Source organism: Embiotoca jacksoni, unplaced genomic scaffold (assembly GCF_022577435.1).
Source record: "Embiotoca jacksoni isolate LCO1_2020_lvr unplaced genomic scaffold, fEmbJac1.0.p SCAF_2, whole genome shotgun sequence".
Classification (NCBI taxonomy): domain Eukaryota; kingdom Metazoa; phylum Chordata; class Actinopteri; family Embiotocidae; genus Embiotoca; species Embiotoca jacksoni.
In genome coordinates, this window is record NW_027185340.1 from 20,910,848 (window position 1) to 20,924,930 (window position 14,083).

The 14,083-nt window shown below is 38.1% G+C and overlaps 2 protein-coding genes across 2 annotated transcripts; one reads left to right on the forward strand and one right to left on the reverse strand.

Annotated features, from left to right (window-relative positions):
* Positions 1-2,523: 2,523 nt before the first annotated feature.
* On the forward strand, positions 2,524-7,599 carry pdcl3 (phosducin-like 3). The gene is made up of 6 exons (XM_069155000.1): positions 2,524-2,605; positions 3,665-3,782; positions 4,044-4,134; positions 4,547-4,690; positions 5,531-5,739; positions 7,060-7,599. Exons 1-6 carry the CDS (start codon positions 2,600-2,602, stop codon positions 7,206-7,208), a joined length of 717 nt encoding a protein of 238 aa, XP_069011101.1. The 5' UTR covers positions 2,524-2,599; the 3' UTR covers positions 7,209-7,599.
* Positions 7,194-13,206, reverse strand: nms (neuromedin S). Its single transcript, XM_069155001.1, has 7 exons — positions 13,004-13,206; positions 11,611-11,657; positions 11,006-11,062; positions 9,555-9,581; positions 9,404-9,457; positions 8,572-8,646; positions 7,194-7,916 (listed from the first exon to the last, which is right to left on the reverse strand). The coding sequence occupies exons 1-7, from the start codon at positions 13,074-13,076 to the stop codon at positions 7,884-7,886; spliced, it is 366 nt and encodes a 121-aa protein (XP_069011102.1). The 5' UTR covers positions 13,077-13,206; the 3' UTR covers positions 7,194-7,883.
* Between the last annotated feature and the right edge of the window lie 877 nt (positions 13,207-14,083).

Below are 14,083 nucleotides of genomic sequence, written 5' to 3' on the forward strand. Positions count from 1 at the left end.
TGTTTCTGAATGTTTCAAACTGTTTTAAACTGTTTTAAACTGTTTCAGAATGTTTCAGAATGTTTCAGACTGTTTTAAACTGTTTTAAACTGTTTCAGAATGTTTCAAGCTGTTTTAAACTGTTTCAGAATGTTTCAGACTGTTTTAAACTGTTTTAAACTGTTTTAAACTGTTTCATAATGTTTCAAACTGTTTTAAACTGTTTCCAAATGTTTCAAACGGTTTTAAACTATTTTAAACTGTTTCAGAATGTTTCAAACGGTTTTAAACTATTTTAAACTGTTTCAGAATGTTTCAAACTATTTCAGAATGTTTCGAACTGTTTTAAACTGTTTTAAACTGTTTCAGAATGTTTCAGACTGTTTTAAACTGTTTTAAGCTGTTTTAAACTGTTTCAGAATGTTTCAAACTGTTTTAAACTGTTTTAAACTGTTTCAGAATGTTTCAAACGGTTTTAAACTATTTTAAACTGTTTCAGAATGTTTCAAACTGTTTTAAACTGTTTTAAACTGTTTCCGAATGTTTCAAACTGTTTTAAACTGTTTCAGAATGTTTCAAACTGTTTTAAACTGTTTCAGAATGCTTCAGACTGTTTTAAACTGTTTCAGACTGTTTCAAACTGTTTTAAACTGTTTCAGAATGTTTCAAGCTGTTTTAAACTGTTTCAGAATGTTTCAGACTGTTTTAAACTGTTTTAAACTGTTTTAAACTGTTTCAGAATGTTTCAAACTGTTTTAAACTGTTTCCAAATGTTTCAAACGGTTTTAAACTATTTTAAACTGTTTCAGAATGTTTCAAACTGTTTTAAACTGTTTTAAACTGTTTCAGAATGTTTCAAACTGTTCTAAACTGTTTCAGAATGTTTCAAACTGTTTTAAACTGTTTCAGAATGTTTTAAACTATTTAAAACTGTTTCAGAATGTTTTAAACTGTTTTAAACTGTTTCAGAATGTTTCAAACGGTTTTAAACTATTTTAAACTGTTTCAGAATGTTTCAAACTGTTTCAGAATGTTTCGAACTGTTTTAAACTGTTTTAAACTGTTTCAGAATGTTTCAGACTGTTTTAAACTGTTTTAAACTGTTTCAGAATGTTTCAGACTGTTTTAAACTGTTTTAAACTGTTTCAGAATGTTTCAGAATGTTTTAAACTGTTTTAAACTGTTTCAGAATGTTTCAAACTGTTTTAAACTGTTTTAAACTGTTTCAGAATGTTTCAAACTGTTTTAAACTGTTTTAAACTGTTTCCGAATGTTTCAAACGGTTTTAAACTATTTTAAACTGTTTCCGAATGTTTCAAACGGTTTTAAACTATTTAAAACTGTTTCAGAATGTTTCAAACTGTTTTAAACTGTTTTAAACTGTTTCCGAATGTTTCAAACGGTTTTAAACTATTTTAAACTGTTTCAGAATGTTTCAAACGGTTTCAGAATGTTTCAAACTGTTTTAAACTGTTTTAAACTGTTTCTGAATGTTTCTGAATGTAAAACAGTCTGAAACATTGTAAAACTGTTCTCAGAGGTGTGAGAGTTGGTTGTTGCAAAATATTTAGAGGTTTTTCCAGGTCTTCCTATTTTGGACTCCACCTAAAAAAAAAAGAGAGAGAGAGAAAACATTCAAGTACTTCTTGAATGTTATGGGTCCTATTTATAAACTCACCAGGCAACACATGTTGTCACAATCTTTTGAAGCTTATAGAGTTTTGTGATTTTACACAAAATTTGTGACATCTCTGACATCACAAAATCTTTTCTTTCTCCAGTTTAAATGTCTGTATTGTTCTGTGTGTTTAATGAGACAAATATCTTTTCCTTTAAATTAATTGTTAATAGGATGTTAATCTATGTCTCTTTAATATAAGTAATGTAGCCTAGAGCTGTTTTGTCCTTTTGTACTTTTACATTTTAAGAGTAAATATTGTATTTTTTTCTCCATTAGATTTGTTTGAAATTGCTTTCCAGTCTACCAAAAGTACAAAACATTTCCACACAAAGAAAGGATGACGGAGTTTACCAGTGTTTAATAAATTTGCAACATGCAGTAACACTCTTGATACTTGTTTAAAAAGTAATACAAAGATCAGGTCCATTATATTTTACACTTCTAAACTTCTCACATCGTGTGTGTGTGTGTGTGTGTGTGTGTGTGTGTGTGTGTGTGTGTGTGTGTGTGTGTGTGTGTGTGTGTGTGTGTGTGTGTGTGTGTGTGTGTGTGAGCAGCACCTGTTTGGTCGCGCTCCGAGCACCCACAAATGGAATGCTCCGGTCCCTCTCCTTATATGGTCATATTGAGCCTCAAAAGGAAGTTGGTGTTGCTTTTATTATTGTCCGATCGATAAAATAGTTGTTCCTAATCTTTTTAAACAAATATTTACCGACGTTTATCACCATATGAAAATATAAACATACCGTATATATTTGACTTAACACATTTGTTCAGTTAACGGGGTTTATTTGAACACTGGCCGTTTTGTGTGCTTATTTGAAAGTGTCGCAGGTTTTTTTGTTTTCTGCCGGAATCAGTCCGCGTGCGGTCCTTCTGTTTCCGTGTCTGGGAGGAGAGCAGCGGTGTGATTTCAGAGGACTCGTTTTATCTTTCAAAATGCAGGTCAGTGAAACTTTGCCAGTCTTTTAAAAAGCTGTGGTTAAACGTGGGTTAAAGAGACGATTAAACATCCGTTGATGTCGTAGTTGTGTATTTTTGAGAGCAGAGTTTGGACACAGCGAGCTGTGTCGTCGGGCGGGTCAACAGCTCAAATGGGACATTTCCTCTTTGCTCGCTCGGAGTTTAAACCCACAAACCTCGAAAAAGACACAAAGAAAGACACGTCGCCGTGTAATTAGCTGCTACTGGTTACTAGACAGGAATATAAGTGATGACAATTTGACCTGTCAGCAGATATGTACTCTGTAAGCCTGGTAGTAGGTGATTTAATGTGGGCCTCTCGTCTCGGGCCTCATCTCCTGAGGAGTTCACTGAAAAGAAAACACAGAGAAGAAGAATCAAGTGAACATTTGCAAACATTTCCTCCTCGGTGAGGAAGATGCTCCAATGTGTAATCACAATATGTAAAAGTCCCGAGGACGTAGTTTTAAAATGGGACCCGCCTGAGTGCAGGAGCACACTGAAGTCCTCACATACTCGCTTTCTGTGAAATGGGTCAGATGGTTCGGCGACGTTTCAATATTGGCTTTCCGTCTGCAGAATATCAGGGAGCTACCGTCCTTCATCTTCAGTGATCATTGTTGAGCTGTTCATCGGCAGGTGTTACTATAATAAGCAAAGCACAGAGATGTTCAGCAACTTCTAAACCTTAAAGTTTTAGGCGCAGCGCCTCGGTTACATTTTCTCCGTCTTCAGTCCAGTTTTACAAATCTGACGACCAGACCGAACACAAGCTCATTTCATACATTTGGTGCACACGCTCAGAGACCGTGACTCATTTCCTGCTCATGTGTCAGAATAATTCAACACGGGGAGGAAGTATTTTTGCACAAAGACTGAAACATTCACCCCCTAATCTTGGTAACTTGGTCTTTAAGTTTTGAGATATGTTTCACTCTTCTGCTAACAAAAACAGAAATACATCACATACCTGAGCTGCAAATGAAAATAAACAAAACACCTCAGAATAACAGCAGTGTGAATACTTGGTTTTCTCCAAAGGACCCGAATGAAGACACCGAGTGGAACGATATCCTGAGGAAGAAGGGCATCCTTCCTCCCAAAGAGATCCCGAAAGATGAGGAAGAGGACGAGCTGGCCCTCCAACAGCAGTCTGTCGGTAAGAGAGACCGTTTGGGATAAATATCAGTATTTGTTTGTGGCTTAATCTGACGTACAAATGTTTTTACTTTATAAACACGGTTTAAAATGTTTCCCAAATAATTTTACCGCATATTTACATATTTGAAATATAATATTTAATGTTTTAATAGTTAATTTAAGGCTAATTTGACCCTATTCATCTGATCACTGAGTGTTGCATTATTTTCAGTTGATGTAATCAGTTGCTAACTGTTGTTGTTGTTGTTTCTCTGAACAGTTAAAACATATGAGAGCATGAGTCTGGAGGAACTGGAGGAGAATGAAGATGAGTTCGGTGAGGAGGACGAGGCGGCCATCGAGATGTACAGGTAGGTGGAGATTATTAGCAGGTCTGTTGTGCTTCCTAAAGTGATACCAGTAGAGTAAAACAGCAAAGGTAATAGTTGCAGCCTTTAGCTGGTGGTCACCAAATCAGTCAGTCGCAAGCTGGTCCAGTTTGATCAGTACCCTGTTTGTCCACCAGAGGCCCTGCTTTGACACTGAGGTCTGATAGGTTTGTCATTTAATCATTACTAAAGTATTTTTGAACATTTCTATTTCATGTCTAATATTTTATTCACTCATTCTGATGCCAGCACGGTTTAATGAATAAATAATGGGAATCAGGTGTTGAGGTTTGGGTTTTGAATCATCAGTTTCAGATCTTGTCATCTGAGGAAATGTTAAGATGCTCTTTGAATCTGTGACTGACACTGATGTGTGAGCGTTGCCTCCTTCCAGACAGAAACGTCTCGCTGAGTGGAAAGCAACTCAGATGAAGAACGTGTTCGGGGAGTTGGAGGAGATCTCCGGCCAGGACTACGTCAAGGAGGTCAACAAGGCCGGAGAAGGCATCTGGGTGGTGCTGCACCTCTTCAAACAGGGGTACGTTCATCCAGCCGCAGTAACTACTGGAACAAGAGCGAGATGGAAACACAGAGGGAAATATATTTAGTCTCAAAGGACGGAGAATTTAGTTCCATTAGGTTTTTCATGTCCGTTTTTGCTGCTGCTCTCTGATCAGATTGTATTAACCCTTTAGACCATTTCATCTCAGTAAAGATTACATGCGTGTATGAGTATTTTTGGTTATCTTGCGTCTTCTTTAATCTTTCCAGGAGAACACTGCCGTTTATTTTTTTCATTTTATATGTTGGATATGTAGGCTATATTTTTGAGTCTTTTATTTGTTTATTTGAAATGTTCATTGACATAAAGTTAGAATTAGCATGTGTTTATGTGTAAAAGTGTAATCTTAATTCTAATACTTTATAGTGAGATGTGAATCCATACATATTAAGCAGGTGACCTGCAAACACTTTAAATGTTGTTATTTGTAGTAGCCAAAAGTTAATTTTGTAATTATTTAAATAACAAAAAACAATATGGATAATGATATTTGTTTATTGAGCATAAATATAAATGTTCTCTGGTTCCAGCTGCATAAATCTCAGTGTTTGTTTGATATATTGTTACTTGACTCTTTCTCTTTCTTTTTTTATTCTATACTGTTGGTCAGACAAAATAAGCAGCTTGGAGAGATCATGTGGAGCTCTGATAACATGTGACCTAAACGGTCAAAACCATGAAAGATATTCAAAATGATTATTTGTTGTAGCTGTCAGTCTGTCAGTGTTTCCGTTACGATCAAAGTCCCGATGCTCTTCAAACACAAAGTTCAGCACTAGCAGTCTGTCTGATGGTTTCTCTCCGTTCATTTCCCAGCATCCCTCTGTGCACCCTCATCAACCAGCACCTGAGTGTGTTGGCCAGGAAATTCCCTCAGACCAAGTTCCTCAAGTCCATCTCCACCACCTGCATCCCCAACTACCCCGACCGCAACCTGCCCACCATCTTCGTCTACTTCGAGGGGGGGATGAAGGGCCAGTTCATCGGTCCGCTGGTCTTTGGAGGCATGAACCTCAAAGTTGACGGTACGACACGACTTGCTGACTTAGAAAACCGGGACTTTGTGCATGTTCAAATCTTCAGGGCTCGTCATTCGCACAGTGCCGTCTTCTAATCCAGTGGAAATCCAGCAAAGCTACAAACATCTCTCAATAGATGTTTGTCTGTTTTTAACTGGAAAAAATTAGGTGGAAGGTGATTCGAAAGTTTTTCATAACTTACTTCAAAACCGTAAAGGTCTCACCTTATTTTTAGCATTTAATTTTGATTTGGTGTGAAAAAGCGCTCGTGTAGTCTCATCTGAATCTTTCAATTGTTGCAGTTTTCGTCAGACAATTTGGGCTTTCTCATAGGATTCAAAAATGTTGACTTGTTTTTAAAGGTTGACCGATAATTCAGTTTGGCCAGTTAATCAGCCCCGATAGAGCATTTTACAAATGATCCTTGTCAGTAGATATTTGTCCTTCCCTGTGCAGCCTCCACCGGTTACTTGTGCGAAACACAAAGTTATGTCTTTCTGCGATCAGTTGTGTACTGGCCATCGGGCTCATTGGTACCTGATCAGCCATCAACAAAAAAACCTTTTATAGTCCTGTCTGAAACAAAGATGCTCCTTATCCCGGAAATATGCTCAAACAATTTACCAGTGTAAAGGGATGCATGACAGAAGGAACCTGTCACAAGCCACAGAACACCATATTGCTTCTTGTAAAGAGAACATACTTCAACAATGTCCTCATCTTTTTGAGTTATTGGTGGATCGCAAGCCTACTTTAAAGGTGCACAGCGCCACCTACTGATGATCTGAACTAGTTTTCAGATCATCTAACAAACTCTGACTCGACTGATGTTGTGGTGATGAAAAGGTAAATAAGATTATTATGGGAGCTTTTTTGAGTAGACTTGAGTTGTTTCTGCTGAATTTGAGTAGTTTTGCATCTTTTCCTAAATACAGTTGTTATTACCTTAAAAGCCTCTGTGATGATAACCATTTGTTTGTTTTTTTAACTTCAGGAAGCTTTACTTTAACTGAAATTGGTTTTAAATGGAACAGAAATCTTAAGAAAACAAGTGCAGCATCAGCACCCTTCCCCCCAGTATTTATTGTAAGTGAAATTAAGTCACTAATGTAGATTTTAGTTGAGTTTTATTTAAACTCTGCAGAGACCTTTCATCAGGTTTTAAAGAGCTGTGGATTCAAATTCAGGACCGTTTTTGGGAGCTTTAGTTTGTCATGTTTTTTGGACTGTATTGCGCTCCTGATATTTTACACCACTGACAGTATAACATTTGCGTTCTGTTTATTTTCACCATATTGTATAATCTGTCTCGTGTGTCCCACCCAGAGCTGGAATGGAGGCTATCAGAGACCGGGGCGGTGAAGACAGACCTGGAGGAAAACCCCAAGAAACAAATCGAAGACAAACTCATGTCATCCATCAGAAGTTCGCTTCCTACACAAAAGGATGGTGACTCTGAGGACGAGGACTATTAAAAAAAAAAAAAAAAAAAAAACGTCACTCCAAACCAGACAGAGCATCTGGTTGCTACATGGAAAACACTCAGAAGACCTTAAAACTCCCGAGCAGGGACAGAGAGAGGACAGCATCTCCTTCATCAGCAGGTTCATGTCGTATTTTAACCATGTAGGTGGCGCTCATGTGCAGAGCTCAGTCCTGCTCAAGGGCACCTGGACAGGCTGGAGGGAATCAAACCACCTGTACATTTCAGAAACAATCAGTCATCTGTAATCCATCTTTACAAAAGCATCAGAGGCGACTTTTAACTTTTTTTTTTATTGCGTTTCATGAGAATTATGTCACAAAATGTACACGTACGTTCACCTCTGTTAAATTAAACGTGAGTTCACCTCTTTGCCACAGAAATCAATGCCAGTTTTTTTTCCCCTACAACACCTGTTTCTTGTGTAGCAGGACAACATGCCAAATTTGCACTTCGGAAACAGCTCTCATTCAGGTAGCCCAGTTCACATCTGGAAGGAGCAGGATGGTTTTTATCTGTACAATAATTAATTTTCTTTGAACAAAAAGTAATGTTTCTATCAGGGGGGTCGTGTCAGAGCGTCGTTTTGAGCGTCCGGAGGCGGAGCTCCCAGCTGCTCTTCTTCTGCACGCTGTAATTTCCTGTTTGTTTTGTTTAGATGTTTCTTTTACAACAGCCCCTCCGGCAGACCTCGAATCTTCTGTTTGATTAGCAAGAGAAAGAGAAAAGTCAGTGTCAGCATTAAACGGATCCTGAACAGTAATGTGATTAATGCTGCCTCATTCACTGCTTCTTCACTCCCTGACAATGAGGCCTCCTGAAAAGGTTAAGTCTTCAGGTGACAGTCGGGCTGTGGTATCGATTGTGTCGTATTGATGTTCTCATCTACTGAACTCTTTAGAAAATAAATCAAGTATTTCCCCCAAATTTTGAGCTATTTTAAATACTGGATCAGTTTACCTCTTTAGGCTTCCTAACAGATATTTAGATGAAACAAACCATGAGAGAAGAAAAGTATTCCCAGCTGAGCTCAAAACTTAGAGACATATCCAATCTGTCAGAATTGCCTCTTTTTTTTTTTTTTTTTTTTTAAATGTTTGGAGCTTCGGTTGTGAAACTTCTTAAATCAAGATATTTCAGCTGTAAAAATAAGAGTTCTCTTCAGGTGCCTGTGATGTTTTTACAGTGTTTGCTTTGCTTTTGGCACGTCTGTTTCTTATGGATAGTACCATCTTCCTTCTTCTGTATTTTCATATGCAGAGTCCCGTTTCATCTTCTATAAACACTTCCCCTGTGCATCACTATCTTCTAAGAAGCCAACAGTTAAAGAGTTTGTGTGTGTTAAGTTTTCTCACCAGAAGTATCACCTTCTTCTTCCTCCTCTGGGGAAGTTTGGTTGAAAGTCGTAGCAGAGGGTGAACTGAGTGAGACTAGAGAAGAAAGAGAAAAGTTAGTGTGGAACCACATGGAGTCATTAAAGGTCCCATATTTTACACTTTTCCTGAGTTTGTATTTGCAGACTTCCTATATCCATCTACACCCGCTTTACAATGTACAGGGTCACGGGGGGGGGGGGGGGGGGGGGGGGGGCTGGAGTTTACCTCTGTGACTTTGATGACATTGATGTCAATGAGCATCTCTTCTGATTGGCTGACTCTTCTGAGTGACCCCGCCCCCTAACCCAGATCAATCACAGGTTATCGCTTGCTTGCACCGATTTGAAATGAAGGCTCCGTGTTTTCTTCCGCAGAAAAGGTTTGACATTGGGATGGGCTCGATTGGATCAATGGGAGGGCTGCTTTGCCTGTGATTGGTTATTATGTTGTGGGAAGGTTAAGGTTAGGATTAGGGATGGGGGTTAGGGAGCAGTTGATTGACAGTGAAACATCCAATCACAGCAACGTAGAGTTTAGAGCGTGCATCACTCCGGCTGATCCAATCTAGTATCAACTGTGCTGAGGGTGGACATCCAACTTTTGAGCGTGCTTTGTGACACCACGAACGTACAGAAGCCAAACAGCACTTTTCACACACCTGGACCTGCTTTATGTGTAAGAAAGAATGGAAATGTATAGACTACAATAGGGGACCTTCATATTTACACAGATATTTCTGAAAATGACATTTTAAGACGCACATTAATGGAAAAGAAGACACTATCAGTGGTTTGTTTATTTCCCCGCTCACCTCATGCTGTACAGCTCCAACAGAGTTTCGTGCTTTGGAGTAATGAAACAGGAACTGAAAAAAAGGAGAAATACCAAAGTCAAAGAGCTGCAACGGAACAAATATCAAAACCAGAAAAATAAATTTAAATAAATTGGAGAGGAAAACTTACTCTTTTGAAAACATTCTGGGCTTGATCCTGTGGTATGTAAAAATCACAGTTTAAACATTCCTGAAAAACACCATTATCCACTTATACTTGCTCCCACTCTCCTACTTCCACATGCATTACCATTACTTTTAATAATAGGCGAACACGATAACAACAACTCCCACAATACCTAGGAAGCCGCTTACTGATTTCAACTCTGTCCTTTCTGACATGCAGGTTACAGAAGTGTTCCGTTATATTGCGAAGATTTTTTTTTTTCCCCCCTTTTTCTCATTGCTTCTATAGTTACACTGAGAACAGTTAAATACTTATTGAACTTGTTGGATATTTTAAGATCTATTTTAAAATTTAAGCTAAAAGTTGAAGGTAAATATTTGTTTTGATGTCTGGATGCTTCTTATTTTATTTTGCTTGTCAAAATTACAAGTCAGTTAAAAAAAACAAGCTGTAGTGTAACATTTCCATGATCATATGAAGAGACCTTGATATTAGAGTTACGAAGCCGAGTCGCTGGCCTTTAACGTAGCAGATCCAAATCCTACATAAAGTTTTGATTACCAGAATCCTGAAACATGTTTCTTAACAAACCCCTTATTTTATAGTAATAAGCAAACACCTAGACTCACTTTAAAATATGTAACAGCTACGTTATTTCACAGTGGAAGTACTTTCACAATAAAAGCTCACAAATTATGAGATGCCTTTGTTTTCTTGGCTCATTCTTTTCTACCGTCCCGCTTCCACATAATGTGTCTGACAGCAAGGCCTGCTAGTGTTTCAGAGATACAAGGTGCCTAAAATCATGTCAGTAAAAGATCATGGTTTAGGTTGATGTTACTGACATATGGTACGTATCTAAGTTAAGTACATTATGTAACCTTAACTTACTTATGTTACATAAAATAAATCTTCATTGATTTTTTTTTGCTTTCACACAGTCTGGAACACGTGTCCCCAGGGTTAAAGTCTCGTGTTTGAACATCCAACCACCTCCAATCTGCACCCTTTTCACCCTTTTATAATGACCTTCGAAAACCCAGTCTCATCTGCATCTCCCACTTTTAGAGCTCTTATTGTGAAAGTACCCGTTTTGCATTGTCCACCAATGTAACAACGCAGACTACGCTGCGCCACGCTAAACTTCGTAAAGACCCCGCCCACCAGCCTCAAAGATGCTCTGTGTATCATTAGATGATCGGCACATGATGCTCACATTAATTGCCCGTAAACAAAGAGTCAGCATCAAGGCTGTTGGGAAATGTAGTACCTCATTGTTTTAAACTTTAATGTTATCAGAATCACTGCTGAGGGTTACAGGTAACATCTCAGTCTTCTCATATGCACCATAGTCTCAAATTACAGTAATTATACCAAGACTGAGATAGGTTACATCTGGTAGAAACTATGTATAATGTGCCTTTAAGTGACTTTAGAGTGTTAGTGGTGCCTACCTCATTCTGGCCTCTCCACAACACATCACCCAGGCCATCGCTTTGGATGCCTCGCACCTGCAGACAAACAATTTATGAATTATTTATTGGGAATTAATGCAACACAGCATCTGAGTCTCAACACTGACCGGTGATTTTTCCAAGAGAAAAAAAAAGAACGATTATTTATCATAATAATCAATAATCAATAATCATATCCGTGCTCAGGACATCCGGACTGGAAGTCGAGTCACAGGAAAATCTTTCATTAACGTCAGAGTCAGCGCCAGATTATTTCCTTGGAGCTGCTCCTTCGACTGAATATTTGTTGCTTACAGTCTTGCATATTGTTTTTCAAACTGGCCATTAGTGATGATGATCACGAAAGACTGTATGGCCAGAAGTTAAAGCTGTGGTAGAGCTGTTGATCAATTCAAGTGATTGATTGATTTTGTTTTACTGCCCTTCTCTTTACAACGTTACAACATTATTTTTTACTCATAGCCTGAATATAACTTCTCATTAACAGGCTTAAAGATCACATGTAGAAATCAGACTTAGATGTCAGTGATGAGGAGATGTTTAAAATGTGGATGAATGTGAATGCAGACGGGAGGATTTACTACCTTTCGTAACGCTATGCCGTCTTCCCACTCATCCAAAGGACTGGCATCTGGATAAGGAGCACATGTGAGGATATGTTAATATATTCAGTCTGTAGGGCAGCATTTCAATTATTCTGACGAAAATATTCAATTACACTATCACTTCAACAGAACATTTCAATCAAAACCTACTCTAACAGCCTCTTCAGAGCCTGCCAGTGTATCTTTGATGCTATAGTTTATTCTGTTTGTATGAGCAGTTAGGAACGTAGCTGCCACTGCTGAACAGATGGACATAACAAATTACATATTAATAAAGATTCGGAGGCAAAGAGTGTCAGTACAGCATCTTTAAACCTTTTAAATAATGCTCTCAAATCCAAATATTGTGTTTTTCAGGAATTCCCTCAGAGTAACTTAACATTTGTCGGACTCTCTGGTTGAAGCTCTCATCTTGTTGCAGTGATGTCGCTGTGTACTCAGGATGTGTTTAGTATCCTAACACCATTGCTGCTGTGGGTTTTGTGGAGGTCTAATGCAGCTCAAACTTTCCACAGGAAGAGGTCAGAGATATGCATTTTAAGTTACTGTAATTATCACTGTTAAGCACCTTACAGTAGCCTGTCTACTTCATTTCAAAAAGAAGTATCTACTTCATGAATTTACTGACTTTTGTTAGTATTAATAAACTATAATTAATGTTTGTAATAAAGTCGATTTTATATTGATTTGTAAAGCAAAAAAGAGTTTGTAAATTATAAAGGACTGTAGAGAATCTGAGTATCCTACTTCTTTTACTCTGATATGATGTCAAAGAAGTTCGATTGGACCACTTAACTGCAGAGCATCCAGACTACAGAGGCACTTTAAATAATGCACTGAAATTGCTTAATGTCTGCTTTAAAGTAGGAAACCCGTGACTTTGTATTAATGAGCTGTAACTGCAGACATGGTGGTATTAGGTGGTATTAAGGAATAATAGATGTTTCTCACATTGCCATTTGTCAATTTATGTAGGACAATGTTTGAATTGCACCTTTCTTCCAGAGATAGAATTTAAAACGCTATGAATAATCACATAATCTAGTAGTAAACCTTCCACAGCAGTAATATATTTACAGCTGTTCATGTTAATCGGCTGTTGATTACTTGATTTCCAGGATATAAGAGTTTAAAATGTCCATCTGATGAATTTAAAACAAATGTAAACAAATCAAACACAAAGCAGGTTACTGTATCCTTGAAGACAAAATACGTCAACCCATTTTTTTTTAAGCCCCCCCCCCCCCTATTTTTGGTGACTTAATTTACAGGTAAGAGCACATAAACTCGTAAATCCAAATTGTATTGCTTGTTTTATTACTGAAAGTAGGTATAAGCCTGCATTAACTGAGTTAGTCCTTGTTTCACCTACCTGTTGTGCTCCAACATCCAAAGAAGCCGAATAAACATAAAAGATAAAGTTGTCGCACAGTCGGCAGAGTCATGTCTCCACTGCTCCCTTCGCTCCTCTTCCTCTGTATTTGCGCGCTGTTTAGAGAGGACCGGTCCGCTCGGCTCGGTTCGGCTCGGTTAGCTGATCTCGGCTCCCAAACAGTTGTGTGGTGTGAATGTTGTGCCCTCTGCCCGCAGCACTTTAAAAGCAGCCAACTTTGTTGTGCTGACATGCATCTTCTCAGGTGACCAATCACACACCGATCAGGTCTCAGCGCACCGGTTTGCGCAAATCCAACAAACCTTGCTCTCTCTCTCTCTCTCTCTCTCTCCACACAAACACTCACACACATACACAGACAATAAAATACTCGTGCACTTTGATTATGAGTACTGGGAATAGTGTGTTGTTGTTGTTTTTACACAGACAACTGATTTAACTACGTACTGACGTCAGTATGTTGGTGTGGAAATGATGACGCGTGTCCTTCAGCTTCAGGGAAATGGACAGTGGTAGAAAGTATGAGTAGGCTACATTTACTCAAGTACAACTGTACTTTTTTAGTACAATTTTGAGGTAGGTCTACTTTGTATCACACTTGAGTCATTTCATTTGATGCTGCTTTTTACTTCCATCCACTAAGGAAATATTGTACTTCCTACTTCATTACATTTATTAACAGCTTTAGTTTCATTTCAGATGACGATTTGACACAGTGGATAAAAAGCTTTTAAAAGCAACAGAAGTATAATATAAACTGACAATGCCTTAAAGTGGCTTCTGCTAGATTATTCATATTCTTAAAATATTTGTGCTATATCAATTTACCGCACAGCAAACCTGGGGCCTTGCAATGTTTTCGAGCTTAATCTGACAAAGTCTGCCCATAATTATCTGCTTTAGGAAAATCCAGAAAACATGGTCCTCATATTGACAACGTATTTCACTGCTACTATCCACCAGCAGTTTTTTTTAAGTTCAAGCCCCCACAACCATCTGGCCACAACTCTTCAGGGATGAAGGTTCACCATTCCCAGTTAGTGTTTCAATATTGATCTC